We start from the raw sequence: 19,925 nt of genomic DNA on the forward strand, positions 1-19,925 counted from the left end.
TCCTCGGCGCTTCACGGATGCATAAGACAAAAATCGAAAGAAAAATCGTGTTTAGGTTTGCCAACGGTACGATTAAATCCCAATAACGAGACGAAAAAACGCTTCTCTGTAGCGCTGTCAGCCTACTCAATACGGGACGTCATCAAAATGGCGGCGAAGAAAGACGTAAGCAAGTTTCGGCTGATTGTGAAGAAAGGAGACAACTACGGCAGCGTCGCAGGCGACTATTCGCTCGCGGAAACGACCGTGAACGGAAAGAGCATCTGGGTAAGCGAGAGCATAAGCCGGATGGCGTTTTACGCCGGCCAGTCGTGGGTCATAACGTCAACGGCGTACATGAAAGACGTCCTCGGCGGTGCAACGGGTGGATTCGTTTCGTCGAACGACGCCAACGTTCCCTACGAAGCCGACTGGGGCCCCAATTTCGACGTCAGCGAAGTCTACTTGACAGTCGAGAAAAAATTCGTTCCCGCAACGGAAGTGTACGGATCGCCTTCCGTTCACATATGGTGGTCGGCTCCGAAACATCCCGAAGTCCAACAGCAAGGCGTCACATGGTTCTATAATCGCGTCGAGGTGACGGTTCCGGCGGAGAGCACGTACTTCATGACGAACGGATTCACTGGAGGCTATATGGGCATTCAAGATCGTTCGCCCAAGTGGGTTCTCTTTTCCGTGTGGAATAATCCGAAGGTGCCTGATGGCGCCGTGAAGGAGCTGGCTCACGGCGAGGGTGTGACCGTGAGACCGTTTGGCGGAGAAGGTAAGGGCGGAGAAAGGTCGATCATCGCTTATAAAGAAGTCTTTTTGTTACTGGATTTGGTACCCAATGTAATATATGTAATATATATATTCTTGGCATATTCTCACTATGTTAGTCCTTCTTTGTGAGAGACTCATGGACCCTGTGAGTAATTGTCTTTGAAATTAAATTACTCATGGAACCTGTGAGTAATTTTCTATTTCTAATACAATTACACGTGGACCCTGTGAGTAATTGTCTTTGAAATTATTAGTAGTGAAATTAGTCATGGACCCTATGAGTAATTTTTTATTTCTCATAGGTACAGGACTCCAAAGTTACCTGGAGTATGATTGGAAAGTCGGCGATACGTATGAGCTCATCATCAACGTTCGGCAGGATGCGCAAGACAAGGAAAAGGCTGTCTATACGGCGTGGTTTCGTCTGCCTGAGAAGAGTATCTGGCGCATGCTTTCTTCTCTTCAGGTAAGCGGTCGATCAACTTCCGGGGAGGAGCTTCGGTTATTTATTCGTTTAGGTTTCCCCTCTGTCCGGCAAAATGAGTCTGGAGGGTCTCTACTCTTTCATCGAAGACTGGGCTGGTAATGGGTTACGTAGGCAGGGTCTCTACGGATCGGCGTGGATACGTACGGATGCCGGCCCGTGGGTGGAGGCGACTCACGGCGCTGGGACGACGACAGGTCCCAACGCGAAGAATCGCAACGTGTTCTTGTCTGAAGACAAGACGAGGCTCGGTATGACGACTGGGGGGCCGGATTTGAGCGATACTTCTCTTGGGCCTTACGATGTCGTCGAGACGAGCGTTCCCACCGTGCTGACGTTGAATCATTTGCCGGATCGCGACGGGGCTCCGGCTCGCGAGTGAAAGACGAATCGCAACGTTAGCATGCATCTTTTTATGGCTCTTGGTAGCTTTTTTTCTATTTTTATGGTCGTCTTTTTCATCGTTCAAAATTATTGCTGCATGTCTCGAAGAAAAGAAAGGCGGTAACCGAAGTGTATTGCTATATTTGTACCTGACTATTGCATGTATAGAGTGAAGAGGTTCAAAGAGGAAATATATTGGAAAGAAACGCTGTCCTAAAAAGAATCTTTAGTAATCGTTATTTATTTAAACTAAGCACCGTTTTTGCCAGAATTTAATTAGATGACGACGACGACAACGACGCCAACGCTTCACTCCACACCGTACGCCCGCGTGTAAATGAGGCGTTCCGCGATACCACGTAGTGCCCGTGTAAATCAAGTGAGAGCTGAGGGCATCCTTCTTGCGTTCGTCTTATCTCTGTAACGTAGATTCCCACGCTAATGACGACCTCGAGGCGAGGTTTCGGTATCATAACGTGTGGCACAGTGATTTTCTTTCTCTGCTTGGCGCCTTTTCTATCGGTTCAAGGCGAGTTCTCTCGCTGCCGAGATTTTTATGAGGCGGGAAGACTAACCGACGGAATGTACAGTTTGGAAGTGTTGCCCGATATTGCTATATCGGTTTACTGTAAAGGTACTGCGCAATTATATAAGTAGGGGTAACTCTGCCTGGCTGTCTGCCAGCTTTCCAGTCGAGAGGCACTTATGTAAACTACTCTCTAAGCCTAGCTACAGGATATCCGTGATTTCATACGCTAAGATTATAGAAGCGATAGTTGCCCTGACGTTTCTGTGGTTAGCAGATACATGATGTTCTACGTGTATAACTGGCAAACAAAAAAAGCACTTTTGTAATTCTGATCAATGTTTAATTAGAGTCCCACTTGTATAATTTTGCGTGCGTGTAATTTTGCCTGTGGACATTGTAAATAACTGTGTCTCCCTTTGGGGTGTATTCGCTATCAGCTATTTGAATGTAGCAACCGCCGCCTTTCTTAGACATGAGAAGTGGAAAGCCATCCGAATACCTCGCTTTGCCTGAAGGCACAGCAGAGAATTTTGTCAGCTACTTTTACGAGCCGTTGGGTGAGACTTCATGTGAGCACAGAGTCCATTTCTGATATATCTCTTCTTTACTTCAGATCAAGATTTGAGTTCGTCAGGTGCTTCAGTCGAGAGCCCTGCTCCTGTCTTGCGGGGTTCAACTCAATTCACGCGCATTCGCATTGACCTGGACACTTGGCTTGTACTGGCGGACGATTTAACGTTTTCTACCTTCAAAGGCGGTGCAAATATATCGTAAGGACGAAACGTTTTCGCTAATATTTTCTTTTGTATTTATCTGGCTAGTTACGGCCAAGCAGGCGACATGTTCTGTCATGGAGGAAACTCAGCGTGCCAGGGAGGAAACTTTAGTATCAATTTGACTTCTACGCCGTTTGAAGTGGATCCTGGCGTTACGTGGGCATGGAACACAGGAATGGAGAAGTCTAGTCCCAACGGAATTTATATTATAGATTCAAGTGCGTAATGCGTCTTTGCATGGGCTTCAATATTTATTTATTGGTTTTCATTTTGTCGTTCTAGGTCCTCGGCAAACCGTGCAAGGAAGATGTGAAAAGAATTGTTTTCCGGTGCTGCGCGGCGCGTCAAATCCGAGACTTAAGCTCCGTCTTGTGACGACTCATTCTTGCCAATATCGCTCGTCAAAATTGTGTCAAAATTACGGAAAGTGTCTCCTTAGAGGAGCTGTGGCGTATGAATGCTTATGCGCTCAGGGCTGGATAGGACCGGATTGCACCATTCCAGAAGGTACCAATGACAAATACAAACATGCTAACCTGTTTCAGAAACCAGCATGTAGTAGATCAAGTTTAAGCTTTACTGCAATATGTTACTCTTATACGTTTACTCGGCGTATTTCAAATCTTTTCTTCTGATTTCTGTAGGAGGCACTAAAGTGACAGGGAAGCAGAGTGGACCTGCGAACGACGACACCTCCCTCGCAAGATGTCCTCCAGGCTACACGCTTACTAAATGCCTGTGCTCTCTGTCAGTGTGTGACGGCGTGACGTTGCCGACGAACGGCGGTGAAAACTGCACCGCGCACAAAGCCGGGGTAGGAGGTCGAGTGAGAGCCGTCGCAACCTGCACTAAGTTCGATTCGGAAATGATTTCGACGACCGTAACACGAGTTCCAGAGAAAGACTTTGGGAGTCAACGAATCGTATTGACCTATACTTGCCCTAAAGGTAACTCTTTGTGTAGGGAATTCTAGAGAGATTTTTTATATTTGGCATTTGCAGGTTCAGTGTTACTTGCCTGCAATTGGCATAGCTACTGGATGTCACAAGATCGTCCAGCCACGAGTGGCTTAGGAACCTCGGCGGGAAACACGTGCAGCGTCAACTGTGGAAAGCGGGAGAAGCGATGTTCAATTTACACAAAATGCCTGAGTAAGCGGAAACGCGAGAGCCCGAGTTTTTCTTTAATTAATTATTGAGAAGGTACATATGTAGCAAGTGTTGTGTATTCTGTCTTTTGTTTAGAGATTAGGTGCCGCTGTAAGAACGGCGGAACGTGCTCAGAATCGCTTTCCTGCTCGTGCCCTCGTGGATACGTGGGAAGATTCTGCGAGAAGTTCGACTACTGTGCATGGCGTTTGAAAGAAATGGAACGCAATATGTGCAATCAGTCAGGCAGATGTTCAACGGAAACAGCCGTCCCAACGTACGGTTGGGATGGCAACGGGTCCTTCTGCAGGTTTCCTATGCCCTGGCAAGGAGAGTCCCCAAGCCAGTCCGTGTCTAACTGCTCTGTATGGCACTAGATAGCTCTATATAATTCTTTTGGACATTGATTTGGTATTCAGATTGGGCCGCCTTTTTCTTGCTTTCTTCGCACGAATGGCTCTGACGGCTACGTCGATTTGGGGTCATGGAATCCAGGCATCGTATACACCTTGGAAGCCTGGATTCAACCGACATCGAGTGTTCACAGGCGCAGTGTAAGTTTTCCTCTAAACGTTCTTGTGTTTCTTCGGAATTTTAATTTAGATCATTATTGGCGATGTGACGGATTCGTGCAGCGATTGGGGAATTTTCCTTCATAACAGTTCTATAGGTCTTCTGTACGTGCCGCTCGCCGGTGAAAGCTATTGTTCCGTCAGTTTGGCATCAGAGGTGATTGTCCACGTTAACCAGTGGCATCACGTCGCAATGACTGCCGACGGAACGTACGCTCGATTGTTCGTAAACGGAACCAAGATTCTAGAGGCTACGACGAAAAGGTATTTTCTTGGTAACGCTATACGCTTTCGCATCGGACGAAATTATACCTGCTGCCCGGAATGGAGCGGGTTTTCTGGCAATGTGAAGGTAATGTAACGTCGCAGGTAAATGAAAATGAAAAAGTTTTTCAAGAATGTTTTGGAGTGGAAGAGAGTTCTCTCGGAGAGCGAGCTCAGATCTCACTACGAAAGTCCTACAAAGTATTTTAACACTACTGTATGGCCTTGCTTGCATGGCATTACTCTATTTATTCGCCACCTATTTTGCAGGAACACGTACTCTATAATCGTTTGGCGGCTCAGTACGAATTCGGCGAAAATCTATCTCCTGTTTGCTACGGTTTCGACTGGAAATTCCAAGACTGGTCTCCGGCCGACGGTGCCGTCGTTTCCGGCGTTCACTGTAACGTACGAACGTTTTACATACGACCAGGTGTCATAGTGAAAGTGGCGCCTTGGAGACACCGTTTGGCCTCGAATTTGAGAGCGGACGGAACCTTTCAAGTCTACGCTGAGAATATCGTGATCGAAGGAATCCTGAAAGCAACGGGTGCAGGATACAAAGGTGGAGAAAGGCCGAGGACTGGCTTCTTTGGTACTCAGGGCGAAACCGTTTCGTGTAAGTTAATAAGAGAGACCGCTGAATAAATATTAACTACCTATGCTGTAGCTTTGGGAAAAATGTGCAGGAGTCGGAATAGAGGCGGCGGAGGTGGTGGTGGTTGGGGGCCATCAGCCTACGGGCTACCGGGTGGCGGCGGAGGCTACGGCGAAGCAGGGTTAAAAAAAGAGTTCCGTTTACGTGATTGGTAGTTTACCGGCATTTCAGAAAATCCGGATCGTACAAGAGCGGTCCTGCTCAGGTTGGAAGGGGTGGCGAAGTATACGGAACATCGCGGCTGTCTCTGCTCTATTTGGGCAGCGGAGGAGGAAGCGGCGGCAACGGCCCCGACGCGCCAAAGTGGACTCCGCGCGGCGGCAAAGGTGGCAACGGAGGCGGAGCCATTCAGCTAGAGGCTCGTCGTCTCATCGAAGTCACTGGAAAGGTTCGAGCTGACGGATATCCTGGCGAAGGCGACAACGCGAAGTCGTATGCAGCGAATGTTTTGTGTGCAAACCGATTCTCGGTTACGTATGTCTCTTTTCTTCTAGATGTTCGGCTTCTAGGTGCTCATTGCTGTCGCCAAATAGATGTTGGGATTTGTCTGGTCCTGGCGGGGGCGGGGCGGGCGGGAGTGTATATCTTCGGGCACCGACGATCGACATAGGTGTCGAGCGAGTGACGGCCGTCGGAGGACGAGGCGGCTATGGAACTACTGGATGCGGCGGCGGCGGGGGAGCCGGTCGCGTTCGCATCGATTCGGACGTCTTGTACGGAACGTCGAAGCCGTCTCCGTCGCGATTTCGCTTCTCTGGCACCTTTATTGTACGATTCAAAGTTTGATCTGGCTAATAAATGAATTTGCGCCGTGTTTAGGATCTTGCCATGTTAGCCAGAGAGGCTGTGTTTCAAAGCGACAATGGGAACACATACAATGACAGGTCTGTCTACTTGGGGTGTTTTGAAGACGCCATGCCTCCGAATCGTCTTCTGAGAGTTCGAATGGCTGACAGCAATAAGACGACTCCGGCATACTGTAGGCAACAATGCTAGTAAGAGCCCTTTGCAAGCCATGTAATTGACTTGGGTAGTCGAAACTGTATTTAGTGGCCAAGGATTTAAATACTACGGCGCCGAGTTCTCTCGGGAATGCTTCTGCGACAACGTTTTAGACGGAAGTCATCTTAGACGTCTTGACAATGGGTTAGTGTCGCAGATATCATCAGTCTTTAATGGTTAAATAATTTGATATGTAGTGAGTGCGATCGTGCCTGCTTGGGAAATGCTAGTTTAACATGTGGCGGCATTTGGCGTATTTCCGTGTACGGGCCTATTCCGAGGCGAGCTGCCGCTGCCACCTTTCTAGCGCATCGGACCTGTTCACCCTGGTGTGACGTCGACTTTTCACAGAAGGCAAACCAAGTATGTTCTGACCGATATTACGACGCTTACTGAATTTGTCTAACCTTGGTCAATTTCTTACGCCCCGGGCTTTAGTGTACAGTATATGCTGTAGTTGAGAACGTAGAGACTGCCGCACGCGTAGGACCGAACCACAGAATTGATTACCGTTTTATAGTCTTTGTACGGCTTCTGCTCCAATCCTGAGCTGATTTCGCAGATGTCGTCATGCTCTGCCGGCTTTCTTAGGCCCTCAGCTTCAAGCGGTCCTGAAATCAAAGATAATCACAAAAATTGCCGGTAGACAAACAACATAGTTTAATAGAAAGTAAAAAGACATTGTCTATGTTGCGCAGGTTGTGTAGCAGTACTCTTCGCGTTGTGGCGGTCAGGTTGAATGGAACGCAGTACAAAGGCCACGTCGAGCTTTATTATAATCATACGTGGAAGAGGACAGTCGCCACGTCGTGGACAGAGAGAGATGCCGACGCAGTTTGTCGTCATTTGGGCTTTCCCGGTTTTCGAGCGGTGTTGACGTACGAACGCTTGTCGCCGTCTCCGCCCGTCGTCAACGCGACGTCTTGTCGCATCGTCAGTAAAGTATCGGCTAAGAACAGCTTTGCCTGTTCGATTAGTCGTCGTACTGGCTTAGAGATCAGAGGCAATCATTTTGCAGAAGCTGGAGTACTCTGCAGTAAGGAACAGTTGACCGAGTACGTAAGCATTCGACTTACTGTACTTGTTTTAGGTCGCGTCGGGATTATATACGGCCCTCTTCTGTCAGTTACTGTGTTTTACAACGACACTTGGCACGTTGCCTGTGACCCAACTTGGACCATCGAAAACGCTAATTCGACTTGCCGTCTTCTGGGTTTCGACGACTTGGATATTGTTCCAACATCGGTGCTACCAATCGAGTCAAGAACCACATATAATATCTCATGTCAAGGCAACAGAAATGCGCTTCTTCTGTGTCCCTTTTTTGTTCTTAGACTAAATTCCTCGAGTGATCGATGGACCGGTAAGTACAGTCGGCTTTTATTAATTAATTAATTAATTGATGGGTGTCTGTTTTTTCGACTAGTTTCGTCACCTTCGACGCATATTTCTGTTGCCGTAGGGATCACTGCAGCGTTCCTAGCTCTGACCGTCGGCACGATTGTCGTCTACGTTAGGATGAAGATACGACGGCATAAACGTTTGCTAGGAGCCAATTTGTTTCTTAATTCGTACCGCCCGCCTGCTATTGCGCCCAGACATTTCACGCATCAAGTTTGCGATAGCTGGGAGATTTCTCCGCGGAATTTAGTTCTGCTGGAGAAACTTGGCGAAGGCTTTTTTGGGGTTGTCCTAAAAGCCGAGATGACGAAACAAGTTTCAACTGTTCGGCGCAGTAAGTCTTTTCGTAGAAAAGTCGTTGCGTGCAAAATGTTGAAACGTAAGATTTGAATAAAGCAGATACTGTTTTACGTACCTTAGTCGTTTTGTTTTTAGCGAGTGGTACCTACAAAGAACAAGTTGAATTATTGAACGAAATATCTCTTATGAAGAGAATTGGCAAGCACCCTCATATTGTGAGCATTACTGGATGCATTACAGCGGACAATCCGGTATGTCTTGTGGTTGAATTCTGCTCTGGCGGTGATTTGCTAACCTGTATAAGAAATTCTCACTTCTATGTAAGATGGGTTTTCGGTTTTTATTTATATCTTTTATTCCATAGCATATTTTTGTAGTTTTCACACAAAAACGATGAGGATACGAAAAAAACTTCAAGAGATTCTATGTAAGCAAACAGCAAGAATTTTCTGACATTTATTTCTAGTGACAAAGTCGTGTAAACAGGAAAGAAACTGGGTCTGTTGATCGCTCTGATCTAGTGAAAGACTGTTCGGAAAAGGCAAAGTGCTTAGATCAAGGCGATTTTCTGTCATTCGCATGGCAGATTGCTTCAGGAATGGTACGTATATATGCATGTATAAAATAGATGCAGCAAATTTTGTGCGTCGTTGTTTTCTGACAGGAGTATCTTGCAGGCAAAGACTTCGTTCATCGGGATTTGGCTTGCCGAAACGTTCTACTTACGAGTGACGGAATGCTTAAAGTATCCGACTTCGGCTTGACGAGATCCATTTACCTCGACGGAATCTACACTCTCAAAAATTCGGCGTCCCTTCCTCTTCGCTGGATGGCAACTGAAGCCATCAAATATCGCAAATTCAGCGAATTTACTGACGTGTACATATAGCTATAGAAGTCAGTGCAGTGTTCTATCTCAGTCGTTGTTATATTTAGGTGGTCGTTTGGCGTCTGTCTTTGGGAAATCTGTACTTTAGGTACGGTAGTTGCTCTCTCTAGTTGGGAAAATCTATGAGATTTATACAGGAGCTTATCCGTACCCAGCGATAGCCAATGAAGATCTTCTGCGTGAATTGCTGAATGGTACTCGTCTCGAAAAGCCGCAGCATTGCACAGATCAGCTGTACACATTGTTTCGTGCGTACAAATGTCACTAATTTCTGCTATTAAGGTTTGACATTATGTGCCAGTGCTGGAACACGAAACCCGAAAGCCGCCCCTCTTTCAAAAGTCTTACGAAACAGCTGTCTCTTCTGCTTGAATCCGAGGTTCCGCAAAAATACATTGAGTTGGAATGCGCCGGTGGCGACTCAGATGAAAACTCTGACGTTGAGAGTGATCAAGCCTGGAGTCCTCAATCAGAGGTTGGGAGCAATGCAAAGTTGTCACAAGAAGATACCACTGTTTTTGAAGAATCTCGTCTTTAGTATGACGTAGTAGGTAGTCTCACCCGTACTTCATATAATGCGACATCTGGTAAATAAGTACCCGCCTTCTTTATGAACCTCCCTTCACTCTCCCATTGCTCAAGTCTCGTGCAGCACAGGCTGGTCATTGCCTTCCATAAAGCACGTATAGAGATGTATATTCTAATGATTGGTAATGTTTCTTCTAAAAGCCTTGTTTTAAGGTGCACGAGACGATGGGAGGCTCCTAAAAGAAATGTGGTACTTATTGATAGCGCATGTGGGAGGGTCAAGAATTCCCGTTGGTGCTCATAATGTACGTGGTTTTACGTGTAGAACTTGGGAAACGAGGATTATTCTCAGGATATTGATATGCTACCTACGTAGTAGCTTTCTAGTGCGGCTAATTCAACGTCATTATTTCGTAGCAAGTAGCAACTCGCCGGTTCCGGAACGGATAGCGTTTTGCGTTTGTGTACGTTACCCAAAAAAGCAATCAATACGCGAGCCGGGAGAGCCGGGAGAGGTATACGTGACCCGGAAGTGTGTCGAATAGCCGAATTCAAAGGGCGGTGTGCATCGGAAGTCCATGCATGGCCATGAAGGGTTGTGGAGTTGACGCCAGAAAGCAGTGACTAACGTGAACGTCAAAAGTGTATACGTGACCCGGAAATGTTGTGAACGTGACGCGAAGGAGCGGCGAAGACCGGTTACCTGATCATCGTTGATTGGACCCCACAATCAAATGTCAATACAGTCTAAATAACAGATACGGAGCAATTGGGTTCCAATTAGGGTGTTTTCTCGAATGCCCAGAAAAAGATGTCATTGGTCAACTCGGTTTGTGCCATAATCAAATTGGAAAATTCGAGACGTCGTTAATTCTGTTGCTCCACTGCATTTGCCACAGTTCTCGCACGACGGAAGACAACAATTATTTGCAAGCATGTCTGTGCCTGATATTCACCGAGACCAACTACTATCACCCCGAAAGCGAAGCGGACATCATTACCCTCGTCAATTACGCGAGAGCAAACGCCTGGATGAGGATCGAGTCACTCCATGCCCCAGGCGACCTTCACCGACCCATGTGTCATCGACGTCTCAGCGGCCGCTCCGGGAGCCAACGTCAACATGGTGCTCGTTCATCTATGCTTGCGTTTTGAAGGGCCATTCTGTCGGCGAATGCCCTTCTACGTTACGCCAAGCAAACTCCCCCAAGAGCTGGCACAGTTATCGGGGTTCCTCCCACGATCAATCTCTCACGCTTCGGCGATGCGATGGAGCTCGAAAGTCTTTCGAACGACTCGTCATCGCCCGAAGGGGACTCGGACGTCGACGACAAGCCGTCGACGACAAGCCGTCGACGACTTTCAAGAATCCGTCCGCAGTTGCCAAAGGCGCCGTCGATTCATAGACGAACTGCGAAACTCAAACGAATCGAATCGCAGCGCGTCGACAGTGGAGGTCCCATTCGACGCCTTCGCCGAAGCCTTCCAATAATCAAATAGGGAGGTGTTCCGTATACGGATTGGTTGTTTCCTCTAGCTTCCTCTGTGCCCTGTGGAACGGTCCCCAGAGGCCCGGAAGTCTGGTACGGCTTCGGCTCTATGAATAGCTTTCCTTGGAAAGGTTAGGGTCGGCCATTTTCTGGGAACCGTTTTACGGAGCGCAGAGTCTGGGTAGAAGGTCTGTGCCAGTATGAAAGTCAGCCGAATCTGAAGGGCGGCGTACCTGACTCAGAAGCAGTTTCTAACGTCAAGAGTGCACGTGAGTACGTGACTGAGATCAGATGTCATTGGTCGACTCGGTTCATGCTATAATCGAATTGTAAGTTAGAGAAGTCGTAAGTGCCGTTGCAAAACTGCATCCGTCTCAGTTGCGTTTGACTTGCGTCTAGGTCTCAACCAATGAAGATCTTGAGGCGAGATTTCGATATCACGACGTTTGGTGCCGTGCTTTTGTTTCTCTGCCGGGCGCCTTTTCTATCGGTTCGGGGCGAGTTCTCTCGTTGCAGCGATTTTTCTGAGGCGGGAAGACTAGTTGACGGAATGTACAATCTGGAAGTGATGCCCGATATCGCAATATCTGTTTACTGTAAAGGTACGACGGAATTAGGCCTGCTTAGATCAACTTTATTCCAGGGCGCGCGCGCCCTGGTGTTCGGTAGCCTCGGTTCCAGACCCTCTCTCCCCCGATCCTTGGTAACATCTGGGGAAGAGAGGGTCTGGAACCGAGTTCGGGGCTCTCAAACGTGAACGGCCAAAATCTGTAGCCTCGCAAGCCAGTCCCTTCTCCCTGATCTCCGTATAAAAACCGAAAGGGAGAAGGGCCTGGTACCGCTCGTCTGCGTCATGCCCAGTGGCATTAGACGTGCGTGATTGGCTCGTCTTCGATCCCATAAACATTAAATAAGTTTGTCTGGGTTAATTAAAGGGTTAGGGTTAACCCTTTTCTCTCCACGGAGTATAGGTAGTCTGGAGGCCAGACCTCTTCGCTCGGGGAGGAAGAGGGTTCTGGTCACCTGCGCAAACTCAGTCTTTACCGCACAGTGCGGCCCAATCAGCGCGCTTGAATTCATTGAGTTAGTCTATATCAAATTAGTCTGACCCCCCCAGACCTTTTCGGAGGAGACAAACAAATACGTCTCGATTTATAGCCAATGGCCTTTAGCTGTTCCCAGCGGAACGATGGGAACCCCATTTCAGCAGCAGCGGATCTTGCTGCTCACTGGGCTCCCAGCGCAAGTACAACAAGGATCAGCGGCGGGAGGTCAACCGCCGCCTCAGGGACAGCCGCAATCCTCTCAGCAAATTCAGGCGACAGCGTATACGGGTCAGCCGTACGGCGCGCAGGGAGTGAACTACGGACAATCGCACGGTGGGATGTATGAGTCGCAGTACGCCGCCGCCGTAGCCAGTAGCCAGTAGCGTGCGTCTGATCGGCGGTACAGACTGAGTGTGCGCAGGTGACCAGACCCTCTTCCTCCCCGAGCGAAGAGGTCTGGCCCCCAGACTAGAGCATAGGAGGAAAAGGGCATGGCATGCGAGGCTAAGCTACACCATAGTCTGGCTAAGTTTTACTTTTCGTGATTTTGTAACCTCAAGCTATAGTTGGAAAAGAGGATATCACATGTCGTTTCACTGACCAATATTGATTAGATGTCCGCCTTCGCAAATTTGTGTTCGTATGTGACATTCTGAATAACTACTGTGTCCCTGTTTGGAATAAATTTGCGTTTGAAATATCGCAATTGACTTCTTTGTTAGGAATGAAAAGTGGAAACCCAACAGAATACATCGATTTACCTGAAGAAAATTTCGCGAATCATTATTACGAACCAATGGGTTAGAGTTTTTATGAACAGTGTGTCATTTTCTTATATTGAATCAAGGTTTGAACTCATCAGGTGCCCCTGTCGTATGGGGTATAACTCAATTTACGCGCATTCGCATTGACTTGGACACTTGGCTTGTACAGGCAGATGATTGGACGTTTTCTACCTTTCAAGGCCGCGCAGGCGGTGCAAATATATCGTAATAAAAACGCTTGCTCGCTAATAACTTGCGTTCTATTGATCTGACTAGTTACGGCCATGCAGGCAACGGGTTCTGTCATCGTGGCAACTCAACGTGTCAAGGAGGAAACTTCAGTATCAATTTGATGTCTACTCCTTTTGAAGTGGATCCTGGAGTTACATGGACGTGGAGCAAAGGAATGAAGAACTCTACTGCAAACGAAATTTATATAATTGATTCTTCAAGTGAGACATTTCGCAGTTTGTGCCGGCATAGGCTTTAGTTCATTTTGTAAGGGTTTCCTTTTTGTTAATTAATTTAGATCCTCGGCAAATGGTGCAAGGAAGATGTGAAAAGTCTTGTTTTCCGGTGTTGTGCGACGAGTCCAATCCGAGACTCAAGCTACGTCTTGTGACAAATAATCCTTGCGTCAATCGCTCGTCAAGTCTGTGTCAAAATTATGGGAAATGTCTTTTGATGTCATTATTGGCGTATGAATGCTTATGCGCGCAGGGCTGGACAGGACCAGATTGTAGCATTCCGGAAGGTAACAATGAGAAATATATGCTTTACAGACTGACCCCGGTTCAGGCAGAAGCCAGGAATGTAGTATATCAAAAAAAACCTCTACTGCGGTAAAATGTTACACAAAACGCTTTTGCTACCGTACAGCACAAGTAGTACGTTGGCTCCTTGTTCACACTCTACGTATTTGGATTCTTTGCCTAATTTCTTGATTTCGGTAGGTGATAGGAGAGTTGATGGGGAGCTGAGTTTACCTTCCGACAACGCCACCTCTTTCGCAACATGTCCTCAAGGCTACACGCTTACTCGATGCCAATGCTCTATTGTAGACTGTGACGGTGTGATGTTGCCAACGAACGGCGAAGAAAAGTGCACCGCCTACACTTCCGGAATACCAGTGCGCGCTGTCGCGACGTGCACAAAGTTTGATCCAGAAATGATTTCGACGACCGTAACGCGAGTTCCAGAGAAAGACTTTTCTGAACGAGCTATAGTGACCTACACCTGCCCCAAAGGTGATTTCATTGTGCAGAAAATGTTAGAAAGAATTTTTGCTATACCAGAAGCACTTGCAGGTTCAGTGTTAATTGCCTGCAACTGGCATAGCCCATGGCTGTCGGGAGATCGTCCTGTCTCGAATGGCTTGGGAACCTTTGCGGGTAACAAATGCAGCGTCAACTGTGGACAACAGGAAAAGAGATGCGCGCTTTACGCGAGATGCCTGAGTAAGCAGATGGTTATTAAATGATATGATAGCCCAAGATTTATTAACGTAACGTTAATTAAGTCTCAAAGAAAAGCTGTCCTTTAATAGTAGCCATACTGTTTGTTTAACATTCTTAAAATCCGCTCGCGGTTTCAATGCAGCGGTTTCAATGCAGCATTCCCGGTGATAAAACCTGTAGTACACCTGTATGCGATTAATTCTATTGAGTGTTGTAACGTAAGCCAAGGGCTTCTGTTTAATTGGGACTTTGCGGTATTGAGGTATTGTCTTTTAATACTTTAATTAAAGTAGCATTTCTCAACAAATCAATTATTATTTTGTAACAAGCGCTCTATTCTGAATTTTGGTTTAGCACTAAAATGCCTCTGTGAGAATGGAGGAACGTGCTCCGAATCTCTTTCCTGCTCGTGCCCCCGTGGATACGTTGGGAAATTCTGTGAGAAGATCGACTACTGTGCATGGAACGTTAAAGCAATAGCGCGCAATCTGTGCAATCAGTCCGGCTCATGCTCAACGAAACCAGCCGTTCCAACTTACGGTAGACATGGAAACGGGTCGTTCTGCAGGTTCCCTATGCCCTGGAATGAAGAGTCCCACAGCAATGGCATCTTTGACTGCGCGGTATGGCACTAGATTGCTTAATATAATTTATTTTTTTTATTGATTACTTATTTAGATTGGGCCGCCTTTTGCTTGCTTTCTTCACACGAATGGCTCCGACGGCTACGTCGATTTGGGGTCGTGGAATCCAGGCATCGTGTACACATTGGAGGCCTGGATTCAGCCGACACTGAGTGTTCTCGGGCGCAGTGTAATTGTTTGCCTCAAAGTCGTTTTATTTTGTATTTTTTTTAACAGATTATTATTGGTGATGTGACGGACTCGTGCAACGATTGGGGTCTTTTTCTTCAAAACAATTCCTTTGGTCTTCTGTATGCACCACTTGCCGGTGATAACAATTGTTCTGTCAGTTTGACATCAGAGTTGATTGTCCACGTGAGCCAGTGGCATCACGTCGCGATTACTGGTGACGGAACTTTTGTCCGATTGTTTGTTAACGGGACCGAGATCCTAGAAGCTAAAACAACAAAAGCTTTCCTCGGTAACGCAAGACGATTTCGTATTGGAGGAAATTGTTCCTGTTGCCCGAAATGGAACGGTTTTTCTGGCAACGTTAAGGTAGAATAATGTCGCGTGTAATTAAAATTGACAAATTGTGCTTATTTAAGAACGTGCTTGCGTGGAAGAGAGTTCTTTCTGAGAACGAGCTGAAAGATCACTACAAAAGTCCGGTGAAGTATTTCAACACTACGGTATGACCTTGTTTCCATGGTTTGTTATTTTACTCAATATCTTTTTTGCAGGAGCACGTACTTCATAATCATTTGGTGGCTCACTACGAATTCGGTGACAATCCTCCTCAGGTTTGCTATGGTTTCGACTGGAAATTCCAGGACTGGCTTCCGGCCGACGGTGCCGTCGTTTTCGGCGTTCACTGCAACGTACGTAAGTTCTACATACAACGAGGTTTTACAGTAAAAGTGGCGCCGTGGAGCCGCCGTGGAGCCTCAAACTTGGAAGCACACGGAACGTTTCAAGTCTATGCTGAAAATGTCGTGATCAAGGGAGTCCTGACGGCAACGGGTGCTGGATACGAAGGCGGAGCAAGACCGACGATTTCAAGTTTTTTTGGTAATCAGGGCGAAAGCATTACGTGTAAGGTATTGACGAGAAAATGCTGAGTAAATGAATAATATCGAAGCTGCAGCTTTGGGAAGAATGAACAGCAGTCAGAATCGAGGAGGTGGAGGTGGTGGTTATGGAGAACCACCACTAAAAGTACTTGACAATCATGGGAAACCGGGCGGAGGCGGCGGCTACGGCGAGGAAGGGTAACTTTTATTTCTCATGATGGACGGTTTTAATTGCTGTCATTTCAGAAAATCCGGATCAGACAAAAAAAAGGGACGTGCTGGCCTTCCCGGAAGCGGTGGAGCGGTGTACGGATCATTGCAGCTGTCTCTTCTTCACATGGGAAGCGGAGGAGGTAGCGGCGGAAACGACAATAGCGTTGAGGTTGACACACCACCCGGTGGTCGAGGCGGCAGCGGCGGCGGTGCCATTCAGCTAGAGGCTCGTCGCATCATCGAAGTAACCGGCGAGATTCGAGCCGATGGACTGCCTGGGCAAGGCGAAGACGTGATCTCGTATGCAGCAAGCGTTGTACTGCAGACCGACTCTCGGCTGTCCTAATTTTTTTTCTAGATGTTCGGCTGCTACGTGCAATGCGAATTTGCCGTGGATTTGTTGGCCCTGGTCTGGTCCTGGCGGGGGCGGCGCGGGCGGAAGTATATATCTTCGAGCGCCGACGGTCGACATAGGTGTCGGTCAAGTGACGGCCGTGGGAGGACAAGGCGGCTATGGAGCTGTTGGATGCGGCGGAGACGGAGGAGCCGGTCGCATTCGCATTGATTCGGATGTCTTGCAGGGAACGACGCAACCGGCACCGTCGCGGTATCGCCTTTCGGGCACCTTTATTGTACGATTTTAAGCTTGATCTGACAAATGAAGAGGCTTTACTGCTTTAGGATCTTGCCATGTTGCCAAGAGAGTCTGTGTTTCTGAGCGACAATACAAGCGATCACTCTGTCTACTTGGGGTGTTTTGAAGATTTCAGTTCGTTAAATCGTCTTCTGAAAATTCGAGTGGCTAGCAGCAATGAGATGACTACGGAATACTGCAGGCGACAATTCTAGTAAGATTTCTTTGAATTCCGTGTAATAGACTAAAGTGATCGAAAACCTGCATTTAGTGGGCGAGGATTTAAGTACTACGGGGTAGAGTTTTCCACGATCTGCTTCTGCGACAACGTTCTTAACGAAAGTCATTCTAGACGTTTTGACAATCGGTTAGTTGTGCGTCATTTGTAAGTAAATAAGGGGTAAATAATTTGAATCATAGCGAGTGCAATTGCACCTGCTCAGGAAATGCTAGTTTAACATGCGGCGGCCTTTGGCGTATCTCTGTGTACGGGCCGATTCCGAGGCGAGCTGCCGTTGCTGCTACCTTTCAAGCGCATCGGACTTGCACACCTTTGTGTGACTTAGACTTTTCAAAAAAGGCAAACCAAGTACGTTTTTACTGGCATTTTAATTAAAGCTGGTTGAGTTAAATTACCTAACCTTGGCCATATCGTGTTATTACAGTGCTTTAGTATCTGACGTATTTATATTATCTTGTATACATAATGTACGTTTTTAAGTTTGTCCAAAGACGAATCGTCTTCCCTACAGCATATTTAGTTAATTAAAGAATTAGAGACTGACGCGGTCGTCAAACCGAACTGCATTTTTGATTACCGTTTTTTTCAGTCATTCTACGGCTTCTGCTCGGATCCTGCACTAATTTCGCGAATCTCATGCTCTGCTGGCTTTCTTGGAGACAAGTTCCAGCACTCAGCTTCGAGCTGTCCTGAAATCAGAGAAAATGCAACAGGAACAAATTCCTCGAGTGATAAGGGTAAATTCAGTCAGCTACTGTTAATGAAAACCGTATTTGTTTCTTGGCTAGTTTTGTCATCTTGGACTCAAATTTTTGTTCCCGTAGTCGTCACTGCAGCTCTCCTTGCTTTGATTGGTTTCACGTTTGTCATCTACCGGTACGGTAGGATAAAGAAACGACGGCGTCAACGTGTCTTACGAGCCAATTTTTATGTTGATTCTTACAACCCGCCTGCCATTGCGCTCGGGCACTGCACGCAAATCGGTCGTGATAGCTGGGAGATTTCTCCTAAGAATTTAGTCTTGTTGGAGAAACTAGGAGAGGGATTTTTTGGCGTTGTCCTTAAAGGCGAGCTAGCGAAACCGGTGACAACGATTCGGGGTATTAGGACTCATCGTAAAATCGTCGCGTGCAAGATGTTAAAACGTAAGCTTTGAATAGCTAAAACAGAGATGGCTTTATCTACAGTCGTTGTTTTTCAGCAAGTGGTACATTCAAAGAGCATATTCAATTATTGGACGAAATATCTCTTATGAAGAGAATAGGTCAGCACTCGCATATTGTAAGCATTACTGGATGCATCACAGTGGAGAACCCCGTGTGTCTTGTGATTGAATTCTGCTCTGGAGGCGATTTGCTGGCATACCTAAGAAATTCTCAGTTCCGTGTAAGACAACGCTTGTTTTAATTAAAAAACCTATCATCCTAAAACATAGTTTTCACAGTTTCTACACAAAAGTAATAAGACAAACATAATTGAAACAGTTTCAGGAGATTCGATGTAAGCAAACATCGAAAATATTTTGATCTTGATTTCTAGCGATCCGTACGAGTGAACAGGAAAGAAACCGGTTCAGGCGATTGCTCTGATCCAGTGACTGACTGTTCAGAAAAGGAAAGGTGCTTAGATCAAGGCGATTTTCTGTCATTCGCATGGCAGATTGCTTCAGGAATGGTATATATCATACATATATAACAATTGTTCCTTGTCGTACGTTTTTTATAGGAATATCTTTTGGGCAAAGACTTCGTTCATCGGGATTTGGCTTGCCGAAACGTTCTACTTACGAGTGACGGAATGCTTAAAGTATCCGACTTCGGCTTGACGAGATCCGTTTACCTCGACGGAGCGTACACTTCCAAAAGCTCGCAGTTGCTTCCTCTCCGCTGGATGGCACCTGAAGCCATCAAATATCGCACATTTAGCGAATTTACCGACGTGTATATCTAGAGAGGCAGCTAGTTGTGAGTGCGGTGTTCTATTTGAGTTGCTGTTATATTTAGATGGTCGTTTGGAGTCTGTCTTTGGGAAATCTGCACTTTAGGTAGTTTCTCTATCTAGTCACGCAAATTTATGGCATACTTCGAAATTTACTTAGGAGCTTATCCGTACCCAGCGATAGCCAATGAAGATCTTCTGCGTGAACTGCTGAATGGCACTCGTCTTGAAAAGCCGCAGCATTGCACAGATAAGCTGTACACATTGTTTCGTTCGTGCAAATGTCACTATAATTTCTGCTATGAAGGTTTGACATTATGTGTCAGTGCTGGAACAAGAAACCCGAAAGCCGTCCCTCTTTCAAAAGTCTTACGAAACGGCTGTCTCTTCTGCTTGAATCCGAGGTTCCGCAAAAATACATTGAGTTGGAATGCGCCGGTGGCGACTCGGATGAAAACTCTGACGTTGAGAGTGATCAAACCTGGAGTCCTCAATCAGATGCAAAGTCGTCACAAGCAGATACCGCTGTTTTTGAAGAATCTCGTCTTTAGTATGACGTAGTAGGTAGTCTCACCTGTACTTCACCGAATCTATATAATGCGACATCTAGTTAATAAGGACCGCCTTCTTTATGAAGCTTCCCATCCCTCTCCCATTGCTCAAGTTTCGTACAGCACAGGCTGGTCAAAGCCTTCCATAAAGCTCGTATGTAGCGTGTTACGTTTGTGTACATTGCCCAAATAAGCAAT

General features: G+C 46.7%; 3 protein-coding genes across 9 annotated transcripts; all 3 read left to right on the plus strand.

Annotated features, from left to right (window-relative positions):
- The first annotated feature begins 2 nt into the window (after positions 1 to 2).
- LOC136193875 (uncharacterized) lies at positions 3 to 1,853 on the plus strand. Of its 2 annotated transcripts, XM_065982869.1 has the most exons (5): positions 3 to 55; positions 113 to 267; positions 344 to 763; positions 1,065 to 1,228; positions 1,281 to 1,853. In XM_065982869.1, the coding sequence occupies exons 1-5, from the start codon at positions 18 to 20 to the stop codon at positions 1,626 to 1,628; spliced, it is 1,125 nt and encodes a 374-aa protein (XP_065838941.1). In that variant the 5' UTR covers positions 3 to 17; the 3' UTR covers positions 1,629 to 1,853. The 2 variants fall into 2 exon arrangements, with proteins under 2 accessions (XP_065838941.1, XP_065838940.1); XM_065982868.1 differs by having other exon boundaries at positions 3 to 66; positions 113 to 763.
- On the plus strand, positions 1,636 to 9,764 carry LOC136193930 (uncharacterized). The gene is made up of 32 exons (XM_065982939.1): positions 1,636 to 1,750; positions 1,799 to 1,859; positions 1,911 to 2,009; positions 2,060 to 2,264; positions 2,630 to 2,716; positions 2,773 to 2,929; positions 2,981 to 3,153; positions 3,218 to 3,442; positions 3,580 to 3,882; positions 3,937 to 4,086; positions 4,180 to 4,448; positions 4,503 to 4,637; positions 4,687 to 5,007; positions 5,053 to 5,136; positions 5,190 to 5,538; positions 5,590 to 5,698; positions 5,749 to 6,009; positions 6,072 to 6,345; positions 6,397 to 6,572; positions 6,628 to 6,723; positions 6,777 to 6,942; positions 7,100 to 7,221; positions 7,278 to 7,615; positions 7,670 to 7,942; positions 8,006 to 8,359; positions 8,416 to 8,600; positions 8,658 to 8,707; positions 8,767 to 8,881; positions 8,945 to 9,159; positions 9,217 to 9,257; positions 9,307 to 9,403; positions 9,452 to 9,764. Exons 3-32 carry the CDS (start codon positions 1,968 to 1,970, stop codon positions 9,705 to 9,707), a joined length of 5,628 nt encoding a protein of 1,875 aa, XP_065839011.1. The 5' UTR covers positions 1,636 to 1,750; positions 1,799 to 1,859; positions 1,911 to 1,967; the 3' UTR covers positions 9,708 to 9,764.
- LOC136193879 (uncharacterized) lies at positions 9,720 to 19,812 on the plus strand. 6 transcript variants are annotated; one of them, XM_065982875.1, is made up of 29 exons: positions 9,720 to 9,852; positions 9,911 to 11,516; positions 11,587 to 11,789; positions 12,956 to 13,033; positions 13,081 to 13,222; positions 13,274 to 13,449; positions 13,527 to 13,751; positions 13,951 to 14,244; positions 14,305 to 14,454; positions 14,809 to 15,077; positions 15,133 to 15,267; positions 15,315 to 15,635; positions 15,686 to 15,769; positions 15,821 to 16,172; positions 16,225 to 16,348; positions 16,397 to 16,663; positions 16,722 to 16,995; positions 17,045 to 17,211; positions 17,269 to 17,364; positions 17,418 to 17,586; positions 17,828 to 17,975; positions 18,027 to 18,383; positions 18,440 to 18,624; positions 18,674 to 18,738; positions 18,798 to 18,912; positions 18,964 to 19,178; positions 19,242 to 19,282; positions 19,337 to 19,433; positions 19,484 to 19,812. In XM_065982875.1, the coding sequence occupies exons 2-29, from the start codon at positions 11,479 to 11,481 to the stop codon at positions 19,725 to 19,727; spliced, it is 5,031 nt and encodes a 1,676-aa protein (XP_065838947.1). In that variant the 5' UTR covers positions 9,720 to 9,852; positions 9,911 to 11,478; the 3' UTR covers positions 19,728 to 19,812. The 6 variants fall into 6 exon arrangements, with proteins under 6 accessions (XP_065838947.1, XP_065838945.1, XP_065838946.1 ...); XM_065982873.1 differs by having other exon boundaries at positions 9,736 to 9,862; XM_065982874.1 differs by lacking the exon at positions 9,720 to 9,852 and having other exon boundaries at positions 9,865 to 11,516; positions 19,484 to 19,736; positions 19,787 to 19,812.
- The last annotated feature ends 113 nt before the right edge of the window (positions 19,813 to 19,925 follow it).

Source organism: Oscarella lobularis, chromosome 12 (genome assembly GCF_947507565.1).
Source record: "Oscarella lobularis chromosome 12, ooOscLobu1.1, whole genome shotgun sequence".
Taxonomy (NCBI): Eukaryota; Metazoa; Porifera; class Homoscleromorpha; order Homosclerophorida; family Oscarellidae; genus Oscarella; species Oscarella lobularis.

What these genes read in the sequence shown, in the direction of transcription:
- LOC136193875 (XM_065982868.1), top strand. Translation starts at nt 18, where the DNA reads ATGCATAAGACAAAAATCGAAAGAAAAATCGTGTTTAGGTTTGCCAAC. An exon ending in CGTGTTTAGGTTTGCCAACG is followed by an intron (nt 67 to 112) that starts GTACGATTAAAT and finishes GCTTCTCTGTAG; the next exon opens with CGCTGTCAGCCTACTCAATA. An exon ending in GCATGCTTTCTTCTCTTCAG is followed by an intron (nt 1,229 to 1,280) that starts GTAAGCGGTCGA and finishes TTATTCGTTTAG; the next exon opens with GTTTCCCCTCTGTCCGGCAA.
- LOC136193930 (XM_065982939.1), top strand. Translation starts at nt 1,968, where the DNA reads ATGAGGCGTTCCGCGATACCACGTAGTGCCCGTGTAAATCAA. An exon ending in AGAAGCTGGAGTACTCTGCA is followed by an intron (nt 7,616 to 7,669) that starts GTAAGGAACAGT and finishes TACTTGTTTTAG; the next exon opens with GTCGCGTCGGGATTATATAC. An exon ending in TTCAGCGAATTTACTGACGT is followed by an intron (nt 9,160 to 9,216) that starts GTACATATAGCT and finishes TGTTATATTTAG; the next exon opens with GTGGTCGTTTGGCGTCTGTC.
- LOC136193879 (XM_065982875.1), top strand. Translation starts at nt 11,479, where the DNA reads ATGTCATTGGTCGACTCGGTTCATGCTATAATCGAATT. An exon ending in TGAGTGTTCTCGGGCGCAGT is followed by an intron (nt 15,268 to 15,314) that starts GTAATTGTTTGC and finishes TTTTTTTAACAG; the next exon opens with ATTATTATTGGTGATGTGAC. An exon ending in TCAGGGCGAAAGCATTACGT is followed by an intron (nt 16,173 to 16,224) that starts GTAAGGTATTGA and finishes TCGAAGCTGCAG; the next exon opens with CTTTGGGAAGAATGAACAGC.